Below are 15262 nucleotides of genomic sequence, written 5' to 3' on the forward strand. Positions count from 1 at the left end.
CAAGGATGAGCGTGCTGGCCATGGGTTAACGGAAAGCGTGGAAGAGCCTTTGCAAGCTCTGCCATCTTAGGCACCATGGTGTCCCTGCAAGGGTGACCCCGGGATTCTGCAGACCCCGTGGGTGCCACGTGCTGCCTTTACCCTGCCTCTGCAGGGCAGGCACCTGCCTGAGCATGGCTGCTGCTCATCCTGGTGAGAGGTGGACATAAGGGGCAACAGAAAACACAAAAGAAGGGGGCAGAAATGCCGGGGGGACTGGGGCTGCCCTGGGGGCTCTGGGGCTGGGCGTTTGGGGAGGGAGAGGGCTGCACCTCATAAAGGCTTATGGGGAGAGGATGGTTTATGCTGGGACTGGGTAAATCCAATGTGTTTTGCAGAGGCTTCTCCAGAATAATGCTGCCCCACGCAGGTGCTAGTCCCCATCCAGAGATCCAGGCTGGGAGGTGGGCTCCGGGTGGGCAGAGGGGCTTGTCCCCTTGGCCACCGCTGGAGCTCTTGGCCACAGGGATGAGCACGTTGCTGCCGCTGCTCAGGGAGATTGTCGGTGCTGCGTCAGCTCTGCAGCTTGCTCTCTCGTTCCTGTGCTGTGTCCCACTTCTCGCAGGAGAAGGAGCTACGCCGAGATGCTGTAAAAATCTCTTTTTGCTGTTCTGCAGGGAGCAATTGGGTCACGTGTGCCCACCAGTATCCTACTGGGAAAGCCAGCGTGGTTGACCTGTGCTGGGCACCAGCCAGGCAAGAGGCACTAGCACACCATCTGCTTCTCCTCAGGATGCTGCAGGCACTGGGAAACCCACTGTCCTGCAGCGGGACCGAGCAAGCTGAACCAAATCCCAGCTCTGAGCTGGGAGCCGCATCCTCTCCCCACTGCCGGCAAGATGAAAGTGCTTACCTGGGAATGGGGTCGCCCAGTTAGAGCTGGGCCGAGCATCTTGGCTCAGAGTGGCTCATCTGCAGCTCTTGAGTTAAGGTTTCTAGATTTCATACCTCTGGGGGGTTTTAATGACTTCTGTCGTCTCTGCCCTGGGGATGAAGGGCTGGGAGAACTAGGGAGAGTGTGATGGCTGGTTGGGAGCTCCTGTCTGGACCAGAGAAGGTAAAAGCGCCTTGCTGTTCTGGGAGCCGAGTTCAAACCTTGAGCTACCCGAGTACAAAAGCTGCTGGTGACCCACAGCACTGCGGCTGACACCAGATTGTCCTTCAGGTCTTCTGGTCTCCCAAAGAGTCCTTTGGTGACACCCAAACCATCGTCTCTCCTGTGTCTTTCTGGGGTTTTCTTTCAATGCAGAAGACAAGGTTTCCACAGGACCTTCAAAAATGTGTGTACGTGTACAGGCATATAAATATATACTCTTAACTCAAATATACTTAAATATCATATAGTTGGTCCCCAACTGGGAGATGTACCAGGTGGGTTGTGGCACTTGCAAGCTGGCTCAGGAGCCTGGTTTGCAGCCCAGCATCAGGTGTGAACCGAGATGTGGCACAATGGGGCAGCCTGCAGGACTAATGGGCCCCAAAATCTGGCCCTAAATAGCCTCTTTTTTTCCCCAAATCTACAAGGCATCACATTCATGTCCATACATAATTTATACCCAGGTTTTTCTTTTCTACGCTTTTCTTTGCTTGGGGATAATTGACCCAAAGCAACAGCTTATTTGGGATGAGTCCAGAGGACTGCTCTAACAGCAGTCCTGGGGGACGGGAGGGGGCTGAGCCGAGGAGAAGGGGCAGGCATGTCACCTCTGCTCTAAGAGACGATTTTCCGAAGTGTCAAACAAATTCAGCCCTTCCAAAACCTGGCCCTGGGGTGCAGTCAGTGCAGCACAGCTCCTCAGGGTCCCATTGCCGGCGCAGGAGGGAATCAGCTGAGCAGGTAGCATATGTTGCTTAAGTGCGAACTCAACAAACCAAGAACAAATTTGTGCAAGCACTGATAAAGCAGAGAGTGGAAAAGCGCTTTTCTTTCTTTCTTTCTTTCTTTTTCTTGTTTTTCTTGGCTCCTCCACGTTACGGGCAGGCTGACACAGAGACCTCTGTGTTTGCAGATGGCCGTGATCCTTCTTGGGGAAGCCGAGCAGCTCCAGACAATGCGTCCATTGCTGCCGAGAGAGCAGGTGGGGAGGAAACGGAGCATCACGGGCGCGGCGCAACAGCACACAAAAGGATCCAGCAGGAGGAGGAGCAGAGTATTGTGCAGAAACCCCTCGAGTGGGGCCTGGTCCCTGGCAGGAAAAACAGCTGGTTGGTTTGACAGCTGTGCCTGGCAGCAAAGTCAGCAGCAGTGCCGGCTAATTGATTTATAAATGAGTCATTTTGAAGAGGTGCCATATAGCATTGCATATCATCACCCTCAAACATTACAAAAAAAGGAGGCTAGCTTAGAAACTGTGAGAATTAAAAAAAAGCAAACCAACTGTAGCATGACTTTTATTTCTCTTGGCTGCCTTGCAAGTGCCCTGAGATCATGAAGTTGCAAGACTTTCAATAAAACTGCAGGAATTTGCTGCAAGATAGCTCCCACTTCACTGCCAACACAAAGCCTTCAGGGCAGCTGAGCTCTGAAACCGCAGTGCACACAGAAATTTGTCCCATTTCCTACATTTGGGCAAAAGTCACGCAACAGAAACCACAGATCTGAACTCTGTGTTTGCAGGACGCAGGAGGGATTTTCTCCTCTCTTGTGCAGGGTGCAGAGCCCACGCAGCGAACCGCCGTACCAGAAACTTCACCAGCAGACATCACCAATTTTGGAAACTCCATGAAAAGTGCAGCAGCCACACAGGACCTGACTTTCCTTTCCCATCTCAAATGACATTTAAAGCACCAGAGAGGCAAATCCTCTTGCTAGTTGTAAATTGGATGCAAACGATTTGGGCACCAGAAAGACAATAAGGAGGCAAAGATGGAGTCACTTTTCAGGATGCACTTTTTCATGGGAAAAATACTGAAGCAGCATGAGTCACACTTCAGTGTAACATGTCCCCGAGCCAGAAAAGCAGTTCCTGGGAAACGCGATAGCTGGCTGTACTGGCGCATAGACTTTTGCTTGAATTGGCTCCAGCTCGGGTAGGATAGTAGCAGAAAGTTATCCTGTGATGATAGATCAGAGGCCTGTGTGAAGACTGTTGGACAGCTCACTGAGGTTTAATTTGGACAGCTCTCAGGGCCTTGACAGGCAGGGCTGGAAACCTCCTTGGATGAGCCAACGGGCTCACGGAGGAGCAACTCCTCCACCGTGGCTGTGCTGAAGGACGCAAAGCTCTACCTGTCAGCCCCAGCAGCAGGGTCCTGGGGGGACCCTCGGCCTATGATCCCTGTGCTGCCAGGACCTCGGAGACAATGAGCAACAGCAACAGCTTCCTTCAACGCCTCAGGTGAGGGACAGGGAGCAAGACATCGGGCTCCCTGCCCAGGGGACTGCCCCACGCCTGCCCACCTCGGCCTAAGGCCTCGGCCCCGCTGGACACCAGGCCCACACAGGCCTAGGCCGGGAACGACCTGGGCCAGTCCCTGCTGCACCCAGAAGCTCGGCTCCCTCTCGAAGCACAGCCGGCACCCGCGGTCCCTCACACCGAGGCCTGGGCCCCCGCTCCGGCCTGTCCGAGACCCCCCGCCCGGCGGATCCTCCCCCGCCTCGGCTCATGGCACCCCCGCCCTCCACCGCCTCTCCTCAGCCGAGGTCTCGCGAGATCAGCTCCGGGTCATGCGCCTGCGCAGTGCCGCGGCCCAGGGGGGAAAGGGGCGGAGCCGCCGCCCCGCCGCCTCACGGAGCCGCCGCCATCTTGTTTCTCGGCCGCTGGGCGCTCGCTCTTGCTCTGGCCGCCCCCCCTCCCCCTCCTTCCCGCTTTCCGCCAGCCGGGCCGGAGGCAGCGCGGGCGCCGGAGGCGGAGGTTGCGCCGTCGGCCGCCCCGGTGAGTGCGAGGGGAACGGGCGGGAGCGCGGCGGGGGGGGGAGTCGGCGGCCCGTGAGGGGGCGCGGGGCGGGGGCGGCCCGAGGGGTGCTCTCTCTCTCTTCCCCCCTCCCCCCTCCAAAACGGCTCCGCTCCGATTGGCAGAGCCGCACCGCGCTCGCTGATTGGCCCGCGCCGGGGGAGGCGGGCGAGGGAGGCTGCGTGCTGATTGGATACCGAGGAGCGGACCGGGGAGAGGACAGGAAACCGAACCGTTTTCCCCGCGCGGACCGGGGTTGGGGGGGGGCTGCCGGGCCCGGCCCGGGGGGGGGATGACGACCGAGGCCCGTGTGGTCCCGGGGCTGGCGGAGCGCCTGGGACCGGCGGGCAGAGCTCGGGGCAGGTGCTGCCTGACGGCCGGTGAGCAGGGCAGGGAGCGGAGGCCTTCCCGGGGCTGCCGGTGCCATCCCGGGCAGCCAGCGGGCGTTGGCGGCGGCAGGCCCGATCTGCTGGGCCCCGACAGGGGATTTGCTACGGGAGAGTTCGGTTTCACCTACCGGAGATGCTATATTTTACCGATCTTGGGGGGGGGGGGGGGGGGGGGTCGACCTAAGCCTTAAGGGGCTTCTCCAGAGCCTACCCCAGCACTTGGTGGGAAGAGGAGCAGGACCCAAGCCGAAGCGGTTGGGATGAGTTGTGGGTCTCTGGTCAATACCTGATGGATTGTTTAATCTCCACTCGAAACCCAAGGGCTCTGAAAGCTGTGAAAATATCTGCACGTAAATGTGGTCTCCCCAGATTCTGCTTTTTCTTGAGCTGAGAAAATGAAAGAGATGCCCCCCCAGTAACTGGTGAAGCACTATATATTAACAGCAGTATGAGTATGGCATGGATGAAAGCAAATTCTTTTTGGCTGGGCTGGATTTCATTCAGGTCAGTTCATTCTCCGGCCGCATCGTTAGCTGTGCAGGTGTTTGGGGGGTCAGGGCTGAGTGGTGGGCATAGGACAAGCGGGGTGGCAGGACAGCTCTTTGGTGGCAGGGACGGCTTACGCTTCGTGTTGGCTGAGCTGTGGCCCAGGGCTGGCTCCAGAACCCAGAGCTCTGGCAAACTTCAGATTGCTTGCAGAAGAAGAAATGATAGCGCTGGCTACTTCTGGAATGTGACTTCATATCGCCTTTTGAGACACCTGTTGAGTAAAGTATTCTCCATGTACTTATGAATAAATACTTCTTGTCTGTCTCAATAGCTGTCTGAGTACATGCAATTAAAAGGAAAGTCTCAACTGGCTTCACTTTGCGATGCAGAGCAAACAGTTGCAAGCATGCGGTTAACTTTTCCTCTAGTCCTACATCCAGAAAATAGACCTCCTGGGTCATCAGACATCGTTTGCTGCTGTTGCCCTTGGCAACATCATGTGTCAGGCTTACCCATGCCCTTAAATTAGGTTATGTTTTTGGACTAGGCTGGATCTGTGTTTGCCTTCAGTTGAGCCGTGCTCTGGTAGCAGCCTAAACTTACCTGGGCCCAGCTTACAGTCCCTTAGGCATTGGTCATTGTGGTCACAGCCTGATGTAATCTCACATCTGCCATCGCATGCTCCGTCATAACCACATTCGGTTTTGTGTCACTGTTACAAGGGCTCGTTTGAGATGCTGGCTCATGCAGGGGCTTGTGGCCTTTGGGCTGCTGTGACCATGCTGAGTGGAGGATTCGGACACATTTTGGGGTGAACACAGAGTTCTTGGTCAAAGCAAAACATGGTGCCTTGAGTCAGACCTTTGAAACCCCTGCGCAGCACAGAGAGCTGTTCACTCTGAGCGAGGAGTGAGAACCGGGTGTAATCCCGCCGGTTTTCAGGGTGCTGCAGGTTGGCTGGGTGACCTTGAGCCAGTCATTTATCCTGCGTGGGCAACCTGTTCCCTCTCGTTATTTTGTACTTTATAAAGATAAGTCGTGTTTGTCAGTGTATGTTCTCATGCCATACATGAATAATGTGCAGTGCCGCTTTCTTAGAAGTGCCGCAACCTGCAAAATGCAGCGACAGATGACAGTCACTGGGTTAAGAGCATTCTTTTCTCCTTATGTCTTCCCAGTAGCTTTGTAGTTAAATCTTTCAAGTGGGATTTTGGCAATTCCTGAGTGTTAGCTCAACTGCCCCGAGTGGTTTCAGAGCAAGAACAGTTGCAGTAAACCCTTTACTGCAGGGCTTACCACAATTAATTTGATTTTTTTTTTTTTTTCACTGTCACTAAGAATTATTAGAGCAGTAGCTGTTCCTGTGGCTGTGCTGGGTCATACCCGCATGCAGGAGAGAGGCTCTCAGTCCGGTCTGTAGGTGACAGGGGGTCGCCTTGCTCTGCGAGAAGGCAGGTGGGGATGTGTTTGGGCAGTCGTTACCACTCGAAATACCAGCGAGGCATTCCTGTTCTCTGAAGGAAAGGTGGTGGGCTGTTCTGGGTTTGTTTTGCATACCGCCTGAAAGTACCTTGCATACCTCTAATAGTAAGCATACCGCAGCTCTTATCTGAGGAATGAGACAGGAAGAGAACAAAGCATTGCAAAGTAGTAGTATTTGTTTTTTTAAGACATGTTTTACCCAATTATATTTAATAAATCACAGGGAAGATCTATTTTTAAATTAATCTCTCCTTGCTATCTGATTCAAACTAGTTTAATCTGCAGGACTAGTAAAGCATTGGCTGTGCTTCATAATATTTTTTCCTCTGCTGCTCTATATATAATCCTGTAAGCACATTATTTTCAAGCAGTAAATTGTATCTTGGAATGCAGCTCGAAATCCATTCGGGTATTGTTGATAGCTTGTGTCCGCATAGGTTAAAATATCGTAAACACGCCGTTCCCAACTTGCAGTCCGATCTGAGAGCTACCGAAGCGTTTTCGGAGGCTCCGATAACCGCATGCCGGGGGAAGCGAGGCTGGCGGGATGTAGTGCGTGTGGTTGAAGCTGCTGAGGGGGATCTTCAGCATACAAGAGGTGAAAGCTCTGCCAGCGCTCGCTTCGCTCCCCGAGGCGTCCCACAAGGAGGAACGTTGGAGGTATTCGGCCTACTGAGAGGGGTCAGGGTCTGCGCCAGGAAGGCGTGTGTTTGGGTGGCTGCTTGCTAAATTGGGGTGTTTTATCTGTCTGAAGAGCAGGCTGTCTTTTTTTTTAACTTTTTTTTTTTTTCCCCTCGAGCCCCCAGATTATTTTTTCATCCCTACAGACGCATCGGAGCGCGCGCACACCTTGCGCCTTCGATCCGGGTCGCTGCGCAGCCACGCAAACGTTCTCGGCGGATCGGAGGTGGGAAGTGCCACCGGACCCCAACCGCAGCTCTCCCGGGGGCAGCTCCCGTCCCCGTCTGCGGGACCCCCTTCACCGCTTGACCGACCGGGAACGGGTCTGGGCGAGTCAGACGGTGGTACCCTCCGTCCGACAAACCGAACCCCGCGCGTTTAACTTTTCTGCGTGCACACCCGAGGGCGAGATGTCTCACGCCTCGGTCCTGCCGCGCCTTTGCCCGGCGATCGCTCTCCTCTCCTTTCCCGGTCGGGCCCTGCTTTAACGGCCCAGGCGGGAAGGCCTCTCTCGCCGCAGGGAGAGGGACACCGGCCCGGCCCGGGCCCTGCTCTAACGGCCCAGGCGGGAAGGCCCCTCTCGCCGCAGGGAGAGGGACACCGGCCCGGCCCGGGCCCTGCTCTAACGGCCCAGGCGGGAAGGCCTCTCTCGCCGCAGGGAGAAGGACACCGGCCCGGCCCGGGCCCCGCCGCCGGTGCTGGGCCTGCACGGCCGCCCTCCGCGCCCGCGCGTCGCCCCGTGACCCGCCGGTGCGATCGGCGCCCCGTGACGCGGCGGCGGAGCCGGGGGAGGTGGTGGGCTGCTGCTGGAGTGACAGGCGCGCGGGCCAATCGACAGCCGCCTCACGACCCCCTCCCCCTCCCCCTCCGTCTGTTTGAATAGGAGCCGAACGACCAATAGGAGCCGCCGGGGCGGGCGGTGAGGGCCCGGCCGCCGCGCTGCGGAGGGGGCCGCGGGTGGGGAGCGCGGCGGCCGGGCGCCGCTCTGACCCCTGCGCCGCCTCTCAAGGTAACTTTAAAACAGGAAGTGGACGGCGAGGTTGCGCCGCCGGCGGTAGCCAATGGACGCTCGGGGCCTCGCCCACCCCCGGCGGCGTCCGGCCAATGGGCGAGGGCGGGGCGGGCCGGGCGGGCGCAGCAGGGTAGGCTGTGCGGCGGTTGTTAAAGGGGCCGGCGGCCCGGTCCGGCGGGGACGCGGAGTCCCGGCAGGCAGGGGTCAGCTCAAAGACAAAGGGATGGCGGGGAGACCCGGGGGCTTCCGCGTCCGCGCCGCAGCCGCCCCCCGACCGGCGGGCAGGGCCTGCGGCGGCCGCGGCCCGGTAAGTTGATCGCGGCGGTCGGAGCCGCGCTGGCTGGGGCGGGGGGGGGAGTGGGGTGGGCGGCGGGGCGGCTGCGGTCCGGCCCGGTGACGGGGGAGCGGGCCCCGGTGGCGGTGGCTGCCCGCCCGGCCTCGGGGTATCCCCGCTTTGTGAGGCGGGAGGAGGGGGAGGCGGCGGGGGGGGGGGGGCAGCCCGGGGGCTCCGGGTGGGCGGCGGCGGCGGTTGGAGCCCGGGGCTGAGCCCCCGGGGCGGCGGGGGCGGCAGGGGGCACCGCGCCTAGCGGGGGCGGGGGGGCTGTGCCTCCATGGGGCCGGTAACCGGCGGGGGGGGGCACAAAATGGCAGCGACTTCCCTCCCCCCCTCACCGGGGCTGCCGCCGAGCCGGGGGGGGGGGGGGGTCTCCCCCGGATGCCCTTGGCGGGGGCTGCCCGGCCGGCTGGGAGCTGGCCTGGGGGCACCGGTTGGAAACGGGGCTCTTGGAAAGGGGGGGAGGGACACGACAACGGAACCCCCATCACCCCCAAACCGCCAGCCAAACTCCTGACAAGTATAAGCAGCCCTTTGTTTTCCTTTTTATTTGTAAATAAGCACTGAAGGTCATCGGAGCCCCGCAGCCCAGCGGTGACAGGCGCAGGAGTGGGGTGAGAGTGCGTCTTAGCTTAGAAGTTTTTCCAGCGTAAAGGGCTTTCTCGGCTCTGCCGGTGACACCCCGAACTCCGGCTGGGCTGGGCTCTTGCACGGCTCTTGCCGTCAGAGCCGTGCTGCAGCTAAAGTTGCTGGAGCTAGGCCTTCCTTCGCTAGCACGAGTGACCTTGAAATACCACGGCTCTGAGTTTCGAGAATGAAGGACAAAGTTTGTTTGCGGCACTTTGCGCTGGGAAAAGAAAGAATCAAAGTGGGAAAATGAAGCTGCTCCCGATGGCCGAGGTCATCAAGGACACAGAGAATAGTTTGTAGATTAGAATTAAAGTTAGTTTTCAGCGAGGAGTCAAATCACATTGCAGACATTCCTTCTCCGCTCCTACTGAGAGATGCTAAATGTTGCTATTACCGTCCTTGCCTTCCCGGGGGTGAAGTGGGTGACACGGCTCAAGTGTTCTCAGTCCTGCTCTTAGCCTTTTTTTTTTCCTGATTGCTAATTGTTGGCCTTAAAAGTATACTGTTTTGAAAATTAGAGGTAATTACATTGTGTGACTTATTTTTATAGGGATGTTAGAAAAGTGGGCCCTGGCACATGAGCCTGATCTGCACGTCGGCGTCAGCTGCTAACAAAGGACTGCGTCTTGGGGTTGAACTTCAACCTGAATGGTCTTTGAATTGTTACAGCCTTCAAGTATTATTTTGGGTATTTTAATTTAAATTAAGACTGGTGAATAGCATCACCTTGTCTCAGGCAAAGCTTATTCAACTTTCTGTGGCGTCTGGCATGTCATACTAGTTTCAATCCAAGAAAGGGGCAGAATGAGAAACGTCACCATAAGTCATCTATTAATAATGGTGGCTGCTCTGGCATGTTAGTGGAATAGCAGTAACTTCTGTAGCGGGCTGTTGGCCACAGTCGGGGGATTGACTGTGAGTGTGAAGGTCATTGTTAGCATCTTTAAGCAGGAATGAGACATTTCAAGTTTTTTGCCTTGAAATTAGGATATATTCAGCTGCTACATGCTTTTAAGGGGTGGCAGAATGCGAGGGAATCTGCAGCTACTGTAAGATGAAATAAGAAATCCTGCAGAAGTCTTCGTTACACCCAGTGTTTATCATATTTCATTGCTTAAGCTTGCAAGAGGTTGTAGCTGTGTAAGGGATAGGTGCTGCTTGATCTTTCTAGGTCAAGAGCAGCAGGAAAAACCTAAAGCTTTTGGTAGCACTTTAAAGGGATTTATTCACAAATTACACCAGTTCCCAACTTCTTGTTGCAGCACCGTAAGGGAAAGGAAGGTCCTTGGATCTGACTTCATGCCGCTCAGTGAAGTTAGCTGTGTGTCCCCTCTGCACCAAAGGTCCCCTGGGCTTTCCTGGTAGTTTTACCTGCTAGAAATGCAGGCTCAGAAAACAAGCTCGCCTTTTTGTTTGAGGGACTTTTCAATGCTTGTTTTTTGTACTAACTTAACTGGCAGCGCAAGAAGTGAAAGTGTAAAGGACAAGTTTATTGTGGGAAATTGCTGTCCCTGGGTTGAGCACCTCGGTGGCTCGGGGGAGGAGGAAGAGGATGCCTGTGTGCCTTGCTGTCAGGGTGGTGGATGCCTGCAGCAGGTCACCTTTCAAGACAGTGTATTTGGGTTTGGTTGTTTTTTTGTTTTGTTTTGTTTTTTTAATCGGACTAGTATTTTGCATTTATGTAATGTAGCGTGACATCTGTATTTTAACAGTGTTGGCACATGAAACGGTTTCTTAATTTCAGGGCTTAGCGATCTGCCCATGTTGTAAGTGAATTAAATTTATATGGTTGCTAACTTAAACTCTTTAATTATTATGTTTTGATAAAGAAGACAGTTTACCTTATGTTTCAGAGAGTCAAAAAATGTAGCAGCTGTTACAAGGGGCACTGACAACAAGATCAAACTTCAGGATACCTGCCAAAGCTTCCCAGGAGTTACAGGAAGTTTTTTTTGGTTTGTTCTCAAAAACTTTAAGATTTTCTACGTGCTGAGATCTCGTTGGGGGGATTTTCTTCCCTTGTCTGCTTATAACTTGCTCTGCTATTTGGTCACTTCCTGATAAATCAAAACAGGTCACTTTCAGTTGTCTCTTTTAATTCAGTGAAGGTGACCCAGAAGGGTATGGATTTGCATGTTTATTATACAGGATCTTTTTTTTTTTTAAATTAAAAAAAAAAAATTAAAAAAAATAGAGAAAGGCCTGATTGAGCAGCACAGGTTGTACTTCATTTAAGTAAGATCTGCTGATCTCAGGAGGCAAAAAGCTCATGGTTGTTTCTATGAAAGTAATTATTTTTAACTTTTGCAAGATTCCATTTGATAATTTAAGTTATAAAAGTGAATAAAGAAAGTAATAGGAACACTGATTATTAGAATAATCCCTATAGAAAAATAACCCTGCAGGCCCTGAAAAGCAGTACATTTATTTGACTTTTCTACACAGAATAACAAGGTTTGCAGAAGACGTGCCCAGTTACAGACTGGTATGGTCTTTCACTCTGCTTTAAAACCGTCACAAGTTCTTGTGAATAACTCATTTTGTCATTCACATTTTTCTAGGTTGTATCTGCTGCTGTCCTGCTGTGGTTTGAATTGTTCTTTCTGCCTTCCCCTCTTCCTTCTCTAGCAGCACAGTGCTGGTTGAGCCTAAAAGTGCAGCAGAAGAGGAAAGAAACACTCAACACCTAAGGCTGCATTAAAATTAAAGCATAACTTTGCCCTAAATGTGCTGCAGCATCTGTGTGTCAGCACAGGATCGTATGACGGCTGTCTGCTCCAGCTGCTGTGTGGGTCCTGGTGTAACCAGCAGGTTAATAGCGAGAACGCAATTTAGCATTTTCAGCCAGTTAAATTGTGTGGCTGTTAGAAGGATCAGAAAACGTGAGGGCACTCATAGGACTTTTTATATATAAACTCTTAATTTAATGCAGAATTATTTATAAATAATTCAAAAATATCAACTAACATAAAAAAAAAAAAAAATAATCGCCAAGCTGAATGTCTGTTTAATCCATGCTGTCTTAACAGGCATTTTGCTTGTGCTTGTATTCCAGAGCAGTAAACGTGTATGTTGCATGATCAGAACTTCTGCTGCCTAAAATACAAAATAAGAGAAGTGGGCAAACCAACCCAAATGCTGATCAGACTCCTCTTGCAATATCTCTCTTGCTTTTGTGAGCTGTTGAGGACAGCAGTCTGAGGTGGTCTCTGTGATGGGTGCCTGGGTGTTGATAGAGGCCAAGCAGATACCACCAAAGCTGAAAACTCTAATTGGATTTGGAAATATTTGAAGCACTTTCTGAATAAATTGAGCCTATCACTTGGTTAACGCTGCTGGTGCCAAAATAGTGCCTATGGTCCTGAAAATTTTTTTTTCAGGTTTCAGCTGTGACTTATTAATATACCATATGCTGTGTTTATTGTACACATTCAGGGTATGTGACAAGTACTTTTGTTTTGTGAGTGCTTGATGTCACTACAGTTGTGAAATTTCATTCACATATGGTACAAGTCTGGGTGAGATACCTCCCGCCTCTGAGAGCAAGGCACTGCCTGAATGTTTCTCACTAGATTTTTTTTTTTTTTCTTATAAAAGTGCAAGCACACAACTATTCAAGACTGAGACCATGTAATTTTGTGAAGGTGAGTTCTCACTCTTTCTTGTTATCCTCATTAAGGCTACTACTGTTAAAGGGAAGTGAATAAAATACATGTACAGCAGGACTGGGAAGTGTGTTGTGAGGTGTGTAGCTTGTAATTTCTTTTAAATTTATAAAGCTGCAATACATAGCATCAATTTTATGCTAAGCTGGTCGAGATTAAAGTTTATAAGGTGAGGTACACGATACGCAGTATTGTTTCGGTGTGTGCCAACTGTTTTATCCTGTGAAGTAGACTTGACTAACTTGAATACACTTTACTTAAAAGAGCTTTTCCATTTCTGCTGTGTGTTTAATTTAGGACCTGGAGAGGCAGCACAATTCATCTTAGACAATTGTTGTTATTTGTCTGGGAATTTTCTTCCTCTACTTCTTACTCTGTGTGCTTGCCTGCCAAAATTGCACTGCAAAGAGCCACTATTTAATAATGTTTAACTGTTGAAACACCAAATATCAAGTGTGACCCATGTGCTCCTTCATTCAAAGAAGGAAGGAAAGTAAAATAACCAGTACAAACAGCAGTTCAGATTATTTTGTTTGCTTTACCTTTTTAGAAAAAACTAGTCCTGTGCTATTTTTTGTGCTGTTCTAATATTTGCAGCCTCATTTTTGACTTGGTGCTGCACTGTGGGAAGGTCACTTCTCGATTCTGCAGCATGGTTTCTGGTGCTATGCTGTGCTTCTGGTGGGTTCCTGATACCAGCCTTTAGTGTATTTGTGTGCACTCCCAAAACCCTGCCCAGCGTTAAATATAGTCTGTGTGTATCTTCAGTCTTTCTGTGCACGAATTAATGTGGGCTGCTGCTGTACTGTGGACTTTTAGCAGTGCTGTTAGGTACTTAGTGCATTGCGAATAGAAACTCAATGCTTCTGTAAAAGCAGGCACTATTCCTGATTTTTTTTTTTTTTTTTTTTTTTCCCCTGAAGGAGTAAAGCCAACTGACAATCGCCTGCTCAAGACTGCAGCGTACCATTGTCTTGCACTAGCAATTGCCTCTAACTGCTAGGTCACGCTGTCTTCTGTATTAAGGTATAAAACTCAACACAGTTTCTCTGGGCACTTGTGTGCATGTTCAGTAAAATGCCTTTGCCGTGCATTGCCTGTGCGGTAGGATATTCTCTTCCCCTGTGCAGCTGAAGCAGCTTTGGAGACTCGGTTCTCGTTCTTGCTGAGCGTGTAGCACATGCCTTCCTGCGAGGCCGTTCCCAGCTCAGTGCCCAGTGAAAGGTACTGGCTTGCTTGCAGTTTGATGCAGCTCTCTGCAAGACCAGGGCTGTAACTTCATAACAAACTCAGCATCAGGAAGGTTATCTGGCCGATTTCTGCTTTGCATGAATGAAGTTGGGGTGGTTACTCTGGCCCTGCCACCTCCTCTCCAGAGGAGCCGGGATCAGCTCTGCTGCTTGCGCTCTCGCCCTGTTGAGTGGGTAGTGGAGAGGCAGCTCTTGCCCCAGTGTGCCGAAACCCAGCTGCCAAGTGTCTGGGGATGGGAGAAGGGAGGAGCAGAATTCCTGCTGTAGGTACTGGGGTGGAGAGGGGGAGAGTAGGAGGCATGCCTGTGTGTGATCCAGCAAAACATCGATTGCAATGCTCTTAGCAGCAGATCAGCAGTGGGAGTGGTACAAAGCAGATTTGGCCCTGCTAGCTGCTGAAACCAAACTTTGCTGGTTTAATGAGCTGTCTGTGTTATTGGAAGCGGTAATCCAGATCCCTCTCTCTGACTTTGTAACTGATTTGGGCTTAAATCAAATGCTGTGCCTCGCGTGAATGAAAACAGAAGTAATGCACTAGAGGTATTAGGGAGCTAATGTTCAGACAGTGCATTGAAGAGAGAATAATCTACTGCTAAATATTCATAGAAAAAAGGGCTAGAAGGCACCTGGAGAGGTCATCTTGTTTATTATTTTCTGCCCTAAGGCAAGATCAACTCAAACACCATTTTGCAACCTTCTCTTAAAAACCTTTAGCAATAAGTACTCTGTCCTCCGCAGGTAATTTAGTGCAGCATTTAACTAGCCTGACTTACATTCCATTTTAATTTTATCAAACAAGAGAAATCTGCAAATACGCACCTTATCCAACAGCCTAGAATGATTCTCCCAGCAGCTGAAATCAACCGCTTACAGTACCAGCTATATGCTTAGAGGGTTGTGTGTATGTAATACCACAAGAGGGGATGGATAAAACTGAGGAATTGCAAAAGTTTCTTATAATAGTACATTGCAAGGAAGCACTTGTGTTTTGAATTATGTTGGTTTTACTGAAAGCCTCTTGAAATTGTTTTGAAAAAGTTGAAAGGTTACGTTTTCATCAAGAGCAGAACTTTAGACTTCCCTAAGTTTGTGATCATCACCTTTTTCTGTTACCTGAAAGGCTGCGTTAGATTTTATAGCACTGTTTTCTAGAAATGGAAGAGAGTTCCCATATATTTTGGATAAATAAATCTAGTGTTAAAGTCTAAGATTTCTGATTTTGGCCTATGGTTTAGCTATAACTTTATTCATAATTTGTGGCCTGTACATCATGATATTAGTTTTTATGCTTTAATAAGAACAGCATCATTACTGCTGTGATGTGCTGTATATGTAATGCTATGGATTATATAGTCAATTATGTTTCATCTTTAAAGTGTTCCTGCTTCCTTTTTATTA

The 15262-nt window shown here is 51.3% G+C and overlaps 2 protein-coding genes across 8 annotated transcripts in view; both read left to right on the forward strand.

Annotated features, from left to right (window-relative positions):
* Positions 1-3739: 3739 nt before the first annotated feature.
* Positions 3740-15262, forward strand: part of NFYC (nuclear transcription factor Y subunit gamma) — a 37645-nt gene continuing 26122 nt past the window's right edge. The window contains exons 1-3 of one of the 7 annotated variants that reach the window (XM_041129375.1): positions 3832-3914; positions 12547-12593; positions 13538-13640. The gene's annotated coding sequence lies outside the window, so the exon portion shown is untranslated. Of the gene's footprint in view, positions 3915-7890; positions 7983-8122; positions 8293-12546; positions 12594-13537; positions 13641-15262 lie in introns of those variants that run through there. The other 6 variants (XM_030038897.2, XM_030038900.2, XM_030038899.2 and 3 more) reach the window with 6 other exon arrangements.
* On the forward strand, positions 6680-7461 carry LOC121233861. Its single transcript, XM_041129333.1, has 2 exons — positions 6680-6952; positions 7120-7461. Exons 1-2 carry the CDS (start codon positions 6680-6682, stop codon positions 7459-7461), a joined length of 615 nt encoding a protein of 204 aa, XP_040985267.1.

The sequence above is a fragment of the Aquila chrysaetos genome, chromosome 16 (genome assembly GCF_900496995.4).
Source record: "Aquila chrysaetos chrysaetos chromosome 16, bAquChr1.4, whole genome shotgun sequence".
Taxonomy (NCBI): Eukaryota; Metazoa; Chordata; class Aves; order Accipitriformes; family Accipitridae; genus Aquila; species Aquila chrysaetos.

What these genes read in the sequence shown, in the direction of transcription:
- LOC121233861 (XM_041129333.1), top strand. Translation starts at nt 6,680, where the DNA reads ATGCAGCTCGAAATCCATTCGGGTATTGTTGATAGCTTGTGTCCGCAT. An exon ending in CACAAGGAGGAACGTTGGAG is followed by an intron (nt 6,953 to 7,119) that starts GTATTCGGCCTA and finishes TCATCCCTACAG; the next exon opens with ACGCATCGGAGCGCGCGCAC.